This window comes from Mytilus edulis, chromosome 2 (assembly GCF_963676685.1).
Source record: "Mytilus edulis chromosome 2, xbMytEdul2.2, whole genome shotgun sequence".
In the NCBI taxonomy this organism is placed as follows: Eukaryota; Metazoa; Mollusca; class Bivalvia; order Mytilida; family Mytilidae; genus Mytilus; species Mytilus edulis.
The window spans coordinates 96,982,604-96,999,139 of NC_092345.1; the positions used below are offsets into that span (position 1 = coordinate 96,982,604).

Below are 16,536 nucleotides of genomic sequence, written 5' to 3' on the forward strand. Positions count from 1 at the left end.
ATAGAGAGCTCATTTGAATTTAAGCAATTTATACTGCTATTGATTACAGTGGCATCTCATATGTGGTATTTTATTAATACATAACACTAAACACAGTCAGACTTTGCTATGATAACAGAAAAGTGAGGGGTTACCAGACACAAATTATATACAATCTGATAAACTGATGAACATCACAACACAACCTTAAAGAAATTGGTAAATTATAGTAATTATTGGAATTGACTGCTACATTATACTAAATATAACTTTTCTCAACATTTATCATCCTGCTTCAATTCAACAAGTTTTATTCCAATATAGATCATGTAAAGATCCACCATCTCAGTTAAATGTGCAAATATGTGTGTTTTTTCCAAAAATACAGAGCAGAAAGCAGGAGATTGCATCTAAAATTCCAAAAGAGTTTGAAATTTTGCATTTCTTAATTTGCATTTGAAAGAAGTTTAATTAGGTTAGTGTCTGAATTTAAAATGAGTGGAAAAAAGATTTCATTTCTACTTTATTAATGAGGACATTTTTAAAACTGAATCTGTTATTGTTACAGGGCACTACAGCCTCCTGGTTGGAGAAAAGATTGGCATTGTGGTGTACGAGCTTTGAAGAGTGCAAAACTTGTAGGATTTATCAGTGCTGTTCCAGCTAATATTAAAATATATGAAAGGTAATTCCGTTAAAAATTAGATAAAAAAAATCAGAATTTCTATCCATGAAGTTTTAAGTGAAATACATTTAAATGAGACATTGGTTAATGAACTTGAGACATTTTTGCCTAGTTGGTCTTAAAGATTAAGAAATTTACCAAACTGAATATTCCTCTTAGAATTTGATGATAAATAAGTACTTTTAGATTTATAATAGTGTTTTGAACAAAATCATTCCAGACAGTAAACCATATGCTTCTTTATATTATACCGATAGTTTCAGGATAACTGACGTTTGAATTTTTTTTTACTGAAAATCTACTTGTTCAATTTTAGATCTTTTTTTATTTATTTGTCAAATATTTCAATTAAAACGACAGAATATTAATATTATTCATTTGTATACATTTCTACATCTTGAAATATCTTGTTTTTCTTTTTAGAACAAAACATTTAGTAGAAATCAATTTTTTGTGTGTTCACAAGAAGTTACGATCAAAAAGAGTGGCTCCTGTGTTGATTAGAGAGATTACCAGACGTGTACATACACAAGGGTTATTTCAAGCTGTCTACACAGCTGGTGTAGTACTTCCAAAACCGGTGGCATGTTGTAGGTCAGTACATTTATATTTTACTTTTTCAGCATGCTCTTTGAATAAGATTTTAAACAGAAAACACATAAAGTTAGTTTTATAACCTTTAATAATTAGAAGAAAAAAAGATTTTGATTAAATGATGAACATTCTGATACTCAGCTTCAACTTCTAAAAACATGAAATAAAGGCAAGGCATTGTAGAATATAATATATTCTTTGAAATGATATTTAAATAAATTTTAAAAATCTGTAATTGTTTTGATGTAGAACTAACTGGTGACTAACTTGACATTTTGGTTTTATATTTCAGATATTGGCATAGATCATTAAATCCTAGGAAATTAATTGAAGTCAAATTTTCACATTTAAGTAGGAATATGACAATGCAAAGAACATTAAAGCTTTACAAGTTACCTGATGTAAGTTATATACCATAAGACATTGGTTTCCAACATACTACTTGTTGTGTCACCTGACAACACAAGTGACACATAAGGATCGATTTTGTTGTCCTTAGTCATCAATTTCATAGTTGTCTGTATCTTTATTGTCTGAGTCACACTAAATGGTAATCTACAACTGAATTATTACAAATGCTCATAGATCCTACAACAGGACAGGAAGTTGTACACCTACTATTTTTTATTTCTTTTTTATGGGGATTTCCAATTACAAAACATGAACCTAGTAATTTCTGCTGATATTATTTGGCAAGCGACACCCTGCTTCAAGAAGGCAATTATTCATTATAATTGATGATGAGATTTTCAAATTTCGTTTTTTTTTCAATTTTGATTCGAAGGATGAAAAGAAGACGTTATAGAAACTAAAAAAAGTTGGAACACAATGATTGTTTAGCATATAATACTGGCAGTAATGATTTATTTGTAAACTGTCATTCCAATCAGCTGATAAAGGCAACTGCCATCATAGCCAGAAATAATTCTTAATTTTGATCAATTCCAAAATGCAAAGATTTATTTTTTTTGAAAAAATAAAGAGCCTTGTTTTTACTGTGAAGAACTAAAACTAAACCGGATTAAAGGGGCTATATAGTGGTTATTATTCGATATACACATGGGCATGACATACAGGCTCTTGTAAAAAAGAGATTAATGATATCCAAGTATAAAATAAATGTTTGTTTTGACATGATATATTTAATATAATTTGTGAACAGTTATAATTTGTTTTGCTTTTGGGTACAAATTTTGATGCCACTGTTTCCGTTTCAGACTCCCAAAACTCCCGGTTTTAGGAAGTTTACCCCTACAGATGTTCCTGAAGCTTATAAGTGTTTGAAAAGGGTAAGTTATTATAGAAGAGCTATGTTTAATGTAAATTTGCCTATTTTGTTTGACCATTTAAAACATCTAGCATTAAGTTATATAACATAAACAAGTATATATAAATAAGTAGATGTGGTAAGATTGCCAATGAGACACCTCTCCATCCGAGTAATAATATGTAAACAAAGGTCAACAAGGAGCATTGGCTCACATCAAACAGCAAGCTTTAAAGGGCCTCAAAATGATGAGTAAAACAATTCAATCAGGAAACATCAACAAACAACAACCACTGAACAACAGGGTCCTTAGGTAGCATTTTTAAAGATTATGACAGTGGACATATGGCTGAGTTAGTTGAGCTAGATCTCAACCCCTTTCCTTTTAATCTCAGTTGATAAAAACACATACAGGAACTGTAAAGATAACGTCAGAAGTTCTTGAGACAATTACTAGTATAAAGTCAACAAAAACCCTGGTACAAGCAAAACAAAGCAATAGTCAATTATTAAGTATTAAAGAGTGCTTTTAGTAAAAGTGTTGTCCAATTTATGATACTTTATAGTAAGTAATGAAAAAGTACTGGGTAATCTGAGACACCTTGCAAACACAGTTTAACATACATATAAGGTTTACCCTTGTCTGTCCATTTGTGCATCCTGATATAAATTTCCTTTACTTTGTCTCAAATCAAAATTTGAACTTACACACAACAGTATAACTACCAAACACAGTTCAAGTTCAAATTTTGGTGGTGTACTTGCAATGTTCTTGAGTTATGTCAGTGATTTTGCTAGCGCTTGTCACTTTCTTAATTTACGAAACGATTTTCACATTGACAAAATTATTTCAAACCAATTTCGTCACTTGAATTTTGAAAGTATAAAAATATTTTCGCATTAAAATACTATAAATTTACCGGTCTTTATGTTTTTGACAAGTTTATGACCCCCAGGTAATTAACATTTGCAACAGGAGTTACAAGTTGTGATTACACCTAATCCGCTTATCGCCATCGGATGGGTCACTAATCCGTTAATTATTAATAAACCTCATAATTGACCATCATAATTATTTTCCCAGGAAAATCAGTCAGTCGGCATTTCAACAACCAGGAGTATAGTTTGTCATTTGATCAAAATTGTTACCCCCCGGACAGTTCCCATTTGCATTTCAATATTTCTCAAACGATCACAAATTGAAGTTCGTTTGTCGTAGATTCGTCATTCTAACGCATTTTCGTCATATTTGATATAAATTTTCATCAAAAACTTTCGACAATTTCCATTTAAAATGTAAAACTTTATTCAAAACGTTCAATGTTTTCACGAATCAACAGGTGCTTCCTGTACGCATGTGTGAAAGTATTTCTATAACTATTTATAGACACCAAAAACGTAAAATACAAATCATTTAGTATTAATTAAACGAGAGAGACAAATATATATCTTAACCCTTTCAACGCTACACAAAAAAAATAGAAAAATGGCTGCTGCTGCTGCATTTTTTTTGTGTTCATTCATTAGAACAGTATATTCCTTTTCAGACTGCTGTATCTTTTTTACTATAAGAGATACAGAAAAGGTTATTGCATGAAAAATGCTCAGGAGAGTAAGAACTGTAATGTTAGGCAGTTATTTCAGTAAAATTTTTATCAGGTTACCTGCATTTTCAGGTAATTAACAGGTAAAAGGTGTAATTTATTACATTTGTGTTGAATTTTGAATAAAAACTACTTTTAGTCTTCATCTATTTTGTTTTTTTATCTGCCATATAATAAAGAAGACACCAATTGCTCGATTCCGTAGCGTATTGCACCATACACAACGTATTATGTAATCATGGCACAAATCAGTGGCTCCGTCCTCAAAATTTTCAGTCAACCTCCGTTTTCCCCCTTTTTCTACGTCTCGTAATGATCGATCAAATCATATTTCCCACACGAATTGAATGTAATAAACACATTGAGATAACAAGAAACCTTTTAACTAATCCTCGTCGTCAGTTTCGCCATAGAAATGCTGAAATATTTCCATATTTACAGCTTCGTTTCCGATTTCCGCCATTTGCATTTGTCAAAATATTTGTTTTTATTTTCCTTCAATTTTCCTTCTACTGCATGATTTTACAATAAAAATTGCCGGGATTTCAAGCGCAAATGAGACCTTGCATATCCTCGATTCATACAAGGAAAAATTAGAGAGGACCCGAATGAAAACCGAATGGTTTAAGAGTCCTTATGAAAAATCCGTTGTCATCGCGGCATATGCCGCGAATAGCAGTGGCCGACGGCGTATGTCATCCCGGCATATGCCGTGTTTAGCGTCGAAAGGGTTAACTAAAGGAATATAAATCGAAAAATTACAATTTCCTGATGAATCTGGACTCGTTTTAAATTTATTATCAACGTGTCACTTCCCGTTTTCATTTCATTTTAAAACCGAAAGTAGAAAACGTGATTTATTGACTATTCTTGATTTGTTTACAACCTCCATACAGTCATTAAATCGTTCCAAAAAGGATTTTATATATAGTAAAACTTCATAGAAATGTTATCCAAATATCGACTTAGACGTTTTATAAGGATAATGATTATGCAGTGAGATAAATATATCATTGCAAGTAATTTCTGCTGCCATTCCTTGTTTAAAAAAGATGAAATCCAACTTTTGTTGACCAGGAATGTCCCCTGGAACACATTGAAGAGAAATTGTGAACTAAATCTCTGGATCCCATGTCAGAATCTTTCATAATAAGGGCCAATACAGTCAAATCATACAATAACTTCCAATCATTCACAAGTATTTTAAACATGTTAAAATCTGACAAAGTCAAAGATGAAGCTAGTAATAAACATCCTTGGTCCCTTGCTGTTACACAAAAATAGGTTGAATTTGATAGCGTACAAAAGTGACTAAAGCCCTCAAAATCCTAGCTTAAACCCTGGTTATGTCCCTGTATTGACTTGCATATGTACAAAAAAGTTGGGGGTGGTGTTTCTGGTAGTAATTACATGTTCTGGGCTATGTTTAAAGACCTCAATGTAAAACATTTACTATATGTTATGTTAATTACAATATTATTTCTTTTGCAGTATTTACTGAAGTTTGATTTGGCACCTTTATTTACAGAAGAAGAATTTAGACATTGGTTTATACCTAGACCTGGAATAATTGATTCATTTGTAGTTGAGGTAATACAGAAGGTTTTAGCAACTGATCTAAACTAAGGCATTTTATTGTTAATTTACATTAGCCTTCAGACTTATCTTTTTTTATATGAATTTGTTTTTGTTTAGTATTTTCTACAGTTGTATTTGTAACATTTTTATACAACCGCAAAAATTGAAATTTTTTTTGTCGTATATTGGTATAACGTTGGCGTTGGCGTCGTCGTCGTCCGAATACTTTTAGTTTTTCGCACTCTAACTTTAGTAAAAGTGAATAGAAATCTATGAAATTTTAACACAAGGTTTATGACCACAAAAGGAAGGTTGGGATTGATTTTGGGAGTTTTGGTCCCAACATTTTAGGAATTAGGGGCCAAAAAGGGCCCAAATAAGCATTTTCTTGGTTTTAGCACTATAACTTTAGTTTAAGTAAATAGAAATCTATGAAATTTTGGTACAAGGTTTATGACCACAAAAGGAAGGTTGGGATTGATTTTGGGAGTTTTGGTTCCAACAGTTTAGGAATTAGGGGACAAAAAAGGGCCCAAATAAGCATTATTCTTGGTTTTCGCACAATAACTTTAGTATAAGTAAATAGAAATCAATGAAATTTAAACACAAGGTTTATGACCACAAAAGGAAGGTTGAGATTGATTTTGGGAGTTGAGGTCCCAATTGTTTAGGAATTAGGGGCCAAAAAAGGGCCCAAATAAGCATTATTCTTGGTTTTCGCACCATAACTTTAGTATAAGTAAATAGAAATCTATGAAATTTAAACACAAGGTTTATAACCATAAAAAGAAGGTTTGCTTTGATTTTGGGAGTTTGGGTCCCAACAGTTTAGGAATAAGGGGTCCAAAGGGTCCAAAATTGAATTTTGTTTGATTTCATCAAAAATTGAATAATTGGGGTTCTTTGATATGCCGAATCTAACTGTGTATGTAGATTCTTAATTTTTGGTCCCGTTTTCAAATTGGTCTACATTAAGGTCTAAAGGGTCCAATATTAAACTTTTTTGCAATATTGTGCAATAGCAAGAAATTTTCAATTGATAGTAGTTATCTTTCTTTGTCCAGAATAGTAGTTGAATCAACTTAAATCATTGTTTTATACAATATACAATGTATATTCACTTTTACTACCAACTGATAAATTAAAACAATCTTTTCCATTCAGTGATAACAAGCACCTTTTGTTACATTTTAATTTTTAAATTTTTCTCATTTCAGAATTCATAAATAAAAAGAAAATTTCTTCAAACATTTTTTTGAGAGGATTAATATTCAACAGCATAGTGAATTGCTCAAAGGCAAAAAAATATTTTAAGTTCATTAGACCACATTCATTCTGTGTCAGAAACCTATGCTGTGTCAACTATTTAATCACAATCCAAATTTAGAGCTGAATCCTGCTTGAATGTTGTGTCCATACTTGCCCCAACCGTTCAGGGTTCAACCTCTACAGTCGTATAAAGCTGCGCCCTGTGGAGCATCTGGTTTTTGCCTAATATCTTGAAAAGTATTAAGTATTGATAGAAACTATAAACAGAAAAAATTATTAGTACGGCAAGATCTGCTTTTAAGTCAATATTGTCAATTATTCTGAATCTATAATGGTAGAGAGATACTTTAAATATTCTGTCTGAAGTGCATGCTGTTATACTTTTCATGGTGATAGATGACACTACCTCTTGCAATGGTCATGATTGCCAATGCTAACACAATCTGCTAGGGAAAGCCAACAAATATTAGTATTGAAAAACTGAATCCAGTGTTGACTTTTCAGTGAATGATGATAGTATGGTGTAAATTTTGATGTTTTTTCTTTCAGAGAAATGGTGAGGTGACAGACTTTGTTAGTTTTTATACTCTACCGTCTACTGTAGTCCACCATCCTGTTCATAAGACATTGAAAGCTGCCTACTCATTTTATAATGTCAGTGGTAAGACCCCATGGTTTGACCTGATGCAGGATGCACTTATAATAGCTAAGACAGTAAGTTTGTATGAAGACATGATTGTAATAAAAAATCTGTAGAGTCCAAGCTTTCCTTAGAAGTCACCTCCATTCAGTATACACCTGCTTCTGACAGTCACTTTTAGACCAGCTCAAAGGTATTTTCTGTATAATTTATCCCCTTATAGCGGTCACTTTACTAACATTATCAGCAGCCACTTAATTTTCACACAAACTCATCATTTCAACTATAAACAATGTTTATTTAATTTTTTAAAATTCCAATACTGTGGATTCATTATTATTCGTTGGATACACATTTTCGTGGATACAGGTAAACCACGAATTTAAATGTTCAACGAATTAAAAGTTTGCTATATGATGATATGCAAATTTTTGAAAATCTAGAATTCAAATATCCATGAAAGTGCAAGTTTTCCTCATCCACGAAAATAGATGAATCCACAGTATTCAGTGTTCAATACCCAAAGACAAATGGGTTGTAACAGAGATAGCTGCCAGATGTGAGGAGAATTCCTCATGGTCCACTCCTTTCTTTTCCCACAAAAAACTTTCATCTTCTCCATGATTTAGAATCAAGACAACACACAAATATGATAAAATTTCTGAAACCTTCGTTTTTTGGTATGGAATGAACCATGAAAAGATGTTATTTATTTAAAACTTCATTATAACCACTGATATTTTTCACTGGATATTAAGCAATAAAATAATCACTGCACATTAATTGTAATGTTAATCTTGCATCTCAATAAGTGTAATGCATACATAAAATATATACTAAAAATACTTAGGTTTACTCCTCCAGATTCTACTTGGAATAAGACACATCTTCATATAATACTGTTTCTTTTTTAGATGGGGTTTGATGTTTTTAATGCCTTAGATTTAATGGATAACAAACAGTTTTTAGAGAAGTTAAAGTTTGGAATCGGAGATGGAAACTTACAATACTATTTATATAACTGGAAATGTCCACAGATGAATCCAGAAAAGGTAAGAATTTTAAGTCATTTTGTTTACCCTGTCCACTGTACAGTATTTAATCGATTTAGAATATTGTAGTAATGAAGATTAAATATAGTTTATAATCATAAAATTGAGAATTGAAATTGGGAATATGTCAAAGAGACAACAACCTGACCAAAGAGCAGATAACAGCCGAAGGCAAGAATGGGTCTTTAAACCATGGAGGAAAACCCTCGTCAGCATCAGCTAGCCCCTTTATAAAAATTTGTTCTAGTTCAGTGATAACAGTGAAAACCTGCAAAATATATAGATGAACTAAAAAAAACTACAAGACTAACAAAGGCCAGAGGCTCCTGACTTGGGACAGGCGCTAAAATATGGAGATGTTCAACATGTTTTGTGCGACACATATATATATATAATCAACACATCAATAGAAATGTCAATTGAAAGAATCCTTTGTTTTTCAAAATGAAAAGATGTAGATATATGTTCTTGGTTTACTTATTAAAATTTGTAAGGGTTCCTTTGAACCTTGTTAAAATAATGGCAATGGTAAGTGGTTAAAAAAACTATTTGGAATAATTTGATTTTGTTTTTTTATTGTAGATTGGTCTAGTTCTTCACTAGCATTAACCAGTAGAAGTCTTTATGTCCTGTGATTTTGAACTTTAAGACATGAACTCCTGAAGTAGATCTGATTTACTTACAGAATCAAACCAGTTGTGCATTTCATTGCTTCAAAATACTTGTGAAAGAATAGGTGAAATAGGAGATACAAAAGCATGTGTTGTGTTTGTTTTTATTCTGATATTAAATGTTACTTTCTATTGAAATTGTGTGAAGAAGTAAAGTTGGTCATGCTTGAATAAGAGTTGTCCACAAGTATTTAGTTATTACTCATGTTAAGTGTATTTGTTGAAAAGAAAGGGAAAGTTATCATACCTGCCAACTTTTCAAAATGTCCATGGGGGTTTTACATGTAAGATGGATCCTATAGTTCTACAAAACCAAGGGGGCCTTCAAATATATTTAAGTCTTGTTTTTTGGCTTCTCCATACTAGTACAATCCTATAGCCATTGTAAAATTTATTGTTTTAAATTGTGGACAAAATTGCTCTTGCAAAATTTCCATTTGGGAGCCTCCATGGGGGAAATCACCCGCAAATAGTGACAGTTGGCAGGTATGAGTTATTGAATGGAATAATGAAGTCTCCCGTTACATCTTTTTCATTGAATGACTTAATGAAGTCTCCCGTTACATCTTTTTCATTGAATGACTTAATGAAGTCTACCATTACATCTTTTATATTAAATATTACAGAAAGTCAGATATGGTTGTACAAGATTTATAATTGTTTAAGAGTATTGTTTTTGTATGTATTAAGCATTACAAATCATGCCACCAATCATTTGCAAGCATTATAGACCTAGTGATACATATTGTTTGGGAAAGGTACATATAAGTTTGTACTATATCACATATATCAGATGTAAATGGTATTGTAAAACTTGAATGTGATTTTCACAAGCTCTAATTATGATAGCATTTGTCATTTTTATGTGCCATGATGTTTTAATAGAAATGTATTAATTTCTGAGCTACCATTCACTGTATTCCAATATTGACAATTTGATAACAGATTAATTATTACTATAGAAGGAAACATTTTAAGGGAGAAAAAACATTTCGGAATAAATTCTTGTTTATTTGCTAAGTTTCTATAAAGTTATATGCTGTATTACTATAGACACTCTTTACATGTGAGATTAGTAAATCTTTGACCATTAACATGTGAGGTAAAGATTTATGTAAACTACATGGGAAGTAAGGATTTCAATGACTGTACATATGAGGTCAGGTTTTCTTTGATCTTTACATGCGAGGTCGGTATCTTACCTTTATGTGGAAGCTCAGGATTTCTTTAACCTTTACATGTAAGAGTTTTAGCAAGCTCGTCCATCTTGACAGTCGCATGACGTTTATCAATCTTAATATTTTAAAGAAATTCTCTAACCTTGGTCTTTTTAAATAAATCGCCAGCTAAATTCTCTGATCATTGATTTAGTTCAGGAAGGCAAATAATAACTAATGAACCCTCAATAGTAGCCAATGATTGACACCTGACATGTTCTGTTATATTCTTCATTAAATGTAAGTGATGCTTGTATGATGTGTTAGCTCATTTATCCTCCAGTGAGATCAGTCATGTGCCAAGAGTAAAAACCAAATGTTATGCATTGTTTTATCCTGCATGGCTTAGATGTGCATTTTGTTTTTTAAATGTTTAAAATTAAGTTTGATATGTTTAAATTTCTTGTTCCTTCTATTAAAATGTTCAAATAAAATGAAAATCTTTAACATGGATTTACTGATAATTATTTTTTTGGACAATGAAACTAACAATTAAATTTCCTATATGAAAAGACAGTCTCACAAAATGTATTTTGTCCAATTAGACATTTGTATTTCACAAAGTAAATGATATCTTCCAGTACAACATGTAGTAATGTAACCTTTTGTTTGTTTTGTTTTGTTTTATCTTTGAATGTTAGTGACAGTGAAAGACGGTTAAAACTGTTATTACTTTCAATTTTACTTTGTTTTGTTAGTTTTATATATACTATAATTTATTTCTATCATTTCTAGAATGTTAAAGACAGTCTTCTAATGTCCAGTTTGCATAATAGATTGAAAACATAGCTAATAAACAATAACTCTTAGATCAAATATTGAATTCATTACTAAACTTTAAAAAAAAATCGTCAATAAAATCCAAGGGTTTAACCTTGCCTGAGGACAGATATGGCAAACAAAATCACCGATTTTCTTTAATTTTAGTGTAAAAGTCTCCTTTTTTTCACTGACAGATTATTTTTAGAAGTTTGATACATTTGGTTGATAAAAATAAAATAAAATGACAATTCTAATTTCAACACTGAAGGAAATAATCAGATATATAACTTCTGTCACTATGTGACTTGATTGTGTTGTATCAGTAGTGTTTGTAATTAAATCTAAAGATAGTTTGTTATATTTAAGAGTTATGTTGAAAAACTGCAATGATGAAATAGAGCATTTGATGTATTACTGTGTTTGACTTTCTCTTTAAGAGAGTTAGTTATAATGTCATTAGCAATGTGTTTGATTGAGTTTATATAACCTTAAAAAACTTATATTGGCAATGTTTTGTAGTACCTGAGTGACCATTCTTAAAATGGAATGAGAGAGAGCACAACATTTTATATTATTCTGTACTTTTGTAGATAGCTCATGTCATTTTATTTATTGATTTAAAGAGCATCAAATTTATCATGTCAAACTGCAAAATAAATAACTATTTATATTAACTGATGTTACTACTCGACAGATGTCTATCAAAGTTTGCCATTTGACCTTCAGTAAATCAACAGTTAGGGAATATCAACTAGTACACATTTTCTTTAGGGGCCAGCTGAATCTAGCCTCAGGGTATATATGTAGGTTTTCTTGCTGTGTTAAAGACCCCTTGGTGGCTTTTGACGATTTTCTGTCATTTATAGCCTGGATATTTTTGAAGACTTTGTGGCCCTAGGACATAGAATACAACAATTATCCCTTCTCTTTTCTACAATGCCTTAAGACGATGCCTTGTTTAGTTTCTGTGTAACAATGTGAATCCATGCCTTGTTTAGTTTGTCGGTGACAATGTGAATCCATGCCTTGTTAAGTTTGTGGGTGACAATGGGAATCCATGCCTTGTTAAGTTTCTGTGTAACAATGTGAATCCATGCCTTGTTTAGTTTCTGTGTAACAATGTGAATCCATGCCTTGTTAAGTTTCTGTGTAACAATGTGAATCCATGCCTTGTTAAGTTTGTGGGTGACAATATGAATCCATGCCTTGTTAAGTTTGTGGGTGACAATGTGAATCCATGCCTTGTTTAGTTTGTGGGTGACAATGTGAATCCAAGGTATTTAGTATATAGTTACTAACCTTGCCAAGTTATGAAGGTTATTAAGTTTACATCCTTGCCCATTGGTTTTCTGTGAACAGATGCATGAAACAGAGAACATATCTTAGGATGGGCATCACATTAAGTAAAATGGTTTTACAAAGCTAGCTAACAACATTTGTCCTCATTAACATGTTACACCTCTCACATATATTACACTACTGGATTGAGTTTTAAGGTGGTGCCTAACACTACAGGGAGATAACTCTAAACAAGACATGGATTCACATTGTCACACAGAAACTAAACAAGACATGGATTCACATTGTCACACAGAAACTAAACAAGACATGTATTCACATTGTCACCCAGAAACTAAACACGACATGGATTCACATTGTCACACAGAAACTAAACAAGACATGCATTCACATTATCACACAGAAACTAAACAAGACGGATTCACATTGTCACACAGAAACTGGACAAGACATGGATTCACATTGTCACCCAGAAACTAAACAAGACATGGATTCACATTGTCACACAGAAAACTAAACAAGACATGGATTCACATTGTCACTCACAAACTTAACAAGACATGGATTCACATTGTCACCCACAAACTTAACAAGACATGTATTCACATTGTCACACAGAAACTAAACAAGACATGGATTCACATTGTCACACAGAAACTAAACAAGACATGGATTCACATTGTCACCCAGAAACTAAACAAGACATGGATTCACATTGTCACCCAGAAACTAAACAAGGTATGGATTCACATTGTCACACAGAAACTAAACAAGACATGGATTCACATTGTCACACAGAAACTAAACAAGACATGGATTCACATTGTCACCCAGAAACTAAATGACATGGATTCACATTGTCACCCAGAAACTAAACAAGGTATGGATTCACATGTCACACAGAAACTAAACAAGACATGTATTCACATTGTCACACAGAAACTAAACAAGACATGTATTCACATTGTCACACAGAAACTAAACAAGACATGTATTCACATTGTCACCCAGAAACTAAACAAGACATGGATTCACATTGTCACACAGAAACTAAACAAGACATGTATTCACATTGTCACCCAGAAACTAAACAAGACAAGTATTCACATTGTCACCCAGAAACTAAACAAGACATGTATTCACATTGTCACACAGAAACTTAACAAGACATGTATTCACTTTGTCAACCAAAAACTAAACAAGGCATGGATTCACATTGACTATCCATACACAGGCATTTAGAGCTGTTCCATACAAACATACATGGGACCCAGGGAAGACAACATAAATTTGCCACAATGGGTGGATGCTAAGTATTGTGTTGAACAGGTTAACAATTATGCAGGACTCTAAATCGCTTCTATTGATGATAGTCATTTGTTTTCAAAGTGCGATCACTGGATACCATGTATGTTTTAATGGAACAGCTCTTAGTCTAAACACATACAAAATGGAAACTGAAGGAAAACAAAGAAAACATTTGACAATTTAATTTTATTTGTCAACATATAATTTAACAAGACGGAATGCAAATTGACTGACCTAGTACATGGCTGCATTAAGCCTATTTTAAATGTCACATACTACGCTTCATAATCCTACAAGACAGAATGCCGATTGACTGACCTATAACATAACTGCATATAGCCTGATAAAAATGTCGCTTTATTTACTATGGATTCATTTATTTTCATGTGTATCAATTTTTGATTGATTGCTGAAAACTAGCATATTCCTGGATATTTGATTTCATGGTTTTGCAAATCTCTGTATACAAAGCCTTTTGAAAATATGTTATTCATTGAACATTTGAATTCATGGTTCACCTGTACCAACTAAATCTACGAAAAATTGGCATCCAACGAATAATAAAGATTCCACAGTAATCAATAAAAAAAGGTTTTATAAATTCTACCAATATGAGTGAAGAAAGAGAATTTGCACCTTTTTTTGGCTATCAAATGTTCGACATAATTCAATCTAGCTATACACAGTCATGTTTACTGATTCATTTACAAAATATAGCACATAGTTTTACCTCAAAATCTGACAATAATACACAGTATTGCACATGTCATGTTAATTTTCCAACATTGATTATAAATACAGAAATTTTAGATCCCTCTTATCATCAGAATTTGTAAACAAACATATATAAATGAAATTCCAAAGATTTCATCTTAGAAGTAAACCAATCAACTGGTCTTTTACTGTGGATTAGTTATTTTTCGTTGTTTACCAATTATCATGGCTTTCCTGGGTACAGGTGAACCATGAAATTAAATGTTGAACGAAATACAAATTTCCTATGGGCTTGTATGCAGACTTTAGGAAAAACCATGAAATTAAATATCCACGAACATGCAAGTTTTCTTAAATCCACGAAAATTGGTACCCACGAAAATAAATGAATCCACAGTATACAAATTGGTAAATATATATCTTCGAAAAAGATTTTATAATTTATAAAGTTTTCTTTCCAATGAAGGTGCATTCTCCTTATGGATATTTCCCAAACAGATTGGATATCATTTGATATATCATATGTATGGATCAAGATATCATATGTATGGATCAAGATATCATATGTACGGATCAAGATATCATATGTATGGATCAAGATATCATATGTATGGATCAAGATATAGCCAATCGAAGCTGAGCACTACCCTTTATCTGATCAATACTGTTAATAGAAACCATCTTTAAATATCAAATATTCGAAATACGGTTAGCAATTTTGTATCATGCTGTAGAGGACAGACAACAAGGATATTCAAAGTTTTGATTCTTCAATATAAAACAATATAAAATATGCAGCAGGAAAAAAAGAGAAAATTAAAACATTGTGTGCATGTAGTATATATATATAAATGTCATTTAAAACTGTAAAAAGAGAAATAAAATCAGCATTTCTTGTGACAAATTTGAGTAAAATTGTTTGATGAGTAAGAATGTAGTTTTTACCTCGGGGTGACTAGATTGCTCTGTCTAGTGAGTTTGCATGTCATTTTTAACACTGGGGTGACTAGTTTGCTTTCTATATATTGCAGACATTTCCCTTCAAAATTGCAGTGATTGCATTATAATATGGTAAACAAAGTTGCTAATGATTTTCATATGAATAAAGAAAAGACAACAATAGTTAACCCTGTTAACAAGTTAAAATACATACACAGAACAAAAAAGAAATCTGACATTCTGAAATAATATGAACATACATATAATCTAGAACCTCCAAAATACATCTTTACCTATGATACCATTTACTGATATATTCAAACTTATTTTCAGTGTTAACTTTGAGGTAAAACTAATTTAGAGTGAGGTGCGCATATTCGCCAGGGACACAATTTCGCCGTTTTATAATTTTGAGTTGTAAATACTTCAAAAGATGGCTGAAATGGAAGAAATATGTGGCACTTACCGCAAAGGACTGAAAAACGGAAAATGATTTTCAGCCAATTTTCTGAATGAATAACACGATTTCAAAGAAGTATTTCTTAGTAAATCTTTGACTGATTGCCCTAAATTTTAGTTCTGTACACCTTTAAAATGTCTGCTATTGCCATCTATAATGCAATTGATTTGAAAAATATTGTTTAAAGCTGCAGTTATTTGGGTTTAAATAGATGTATAAAAACGGCGAATATGTGTCCCCCATTGACAAAACATCAGGCAATTTCAAACAACCTTTAATCTAACTTTTCAGATGATTATTTTCAAACAAACAAGTTTTCAAGCTTAAGAATATTTTGCATTTTAAGTTATCTTCATATAGAAATATCAGTATACTTCAAAAACATATAAACCTGAACATAAACTGTGGAAAACATGGAAAGATATGGCGAAAATGAGCACCCCACTCTATATATTTTTATTTCCAAATACTAACAAAAAAAAAAGCCACAACAGTGTT

At 31.7% G+C, this 16,536-nt stretch overlaps 1 protein-coding gene and 1 long non-coding RNA gene across 3 annotated transcripts in view; one reads left to right on the plus strand and one right to left on the minus strand.

The window, feature by feature from the left end:
- The window catches only part of LOC139513589 (glycylpeptide N-tetradecanoyltransferase 1-like), a 28,649-nt gene extending 16,657 nt beyond the window's left edge, over nt 1–11,992 (plus strand). For both annotated transcript variants that reach the window (XM_071302227.1, XM_071302228.1), the window contains exons 6-13: nt 548–664; nt 1,088–1,258; nt 1,551–1,659; nt 2,476–2,547; nt 5,621–5,719; nt 7,526–7,690; nt 8,531–8,668; nt 9,251–11,992. In XM_071302227.1, the coding sequence (XP_071158328.1) occupies nt 548–664; nt 1,088–1,258; nt 1,551–1,659; nt 2,476–2,547; nt 5,621–5,719; nt 7,526–7,690; nt 8,531–8,668; nt 9,251–9,271 (892 nt within the window). In that variant the 3' untranslated portion in view covers nt 9,272–11,992. The remainder of the gene's footprint in view (nt 1–547; nt 665–1,087; nt 1,259–1,550; nt 1,660–2,475; nt 2,548–5,620; nt 5,720–7,525; nt 7,691–8,530; nt 8,669–9,250) is intronic.
- A 2,104-nt stretch (nt 11,993–14,096) lies between these two features.
- On the minus strand, nt 14,097–14,515 carry LOC139513592 (uncharacterized). The gene is made up of 2 exons (XR_011662478.1): nt 14,398–14,515; nt 14,097–14,265 (listed from the first exon to the last, which is right to left on the minus strand). It is a non-coding gene; the product is annotated as an uncharacterized lncRNA (long non-coding RNA).
- Between the last annotated feature and the right edge of the window lie 2,021 nt (nt 14,516–16,536).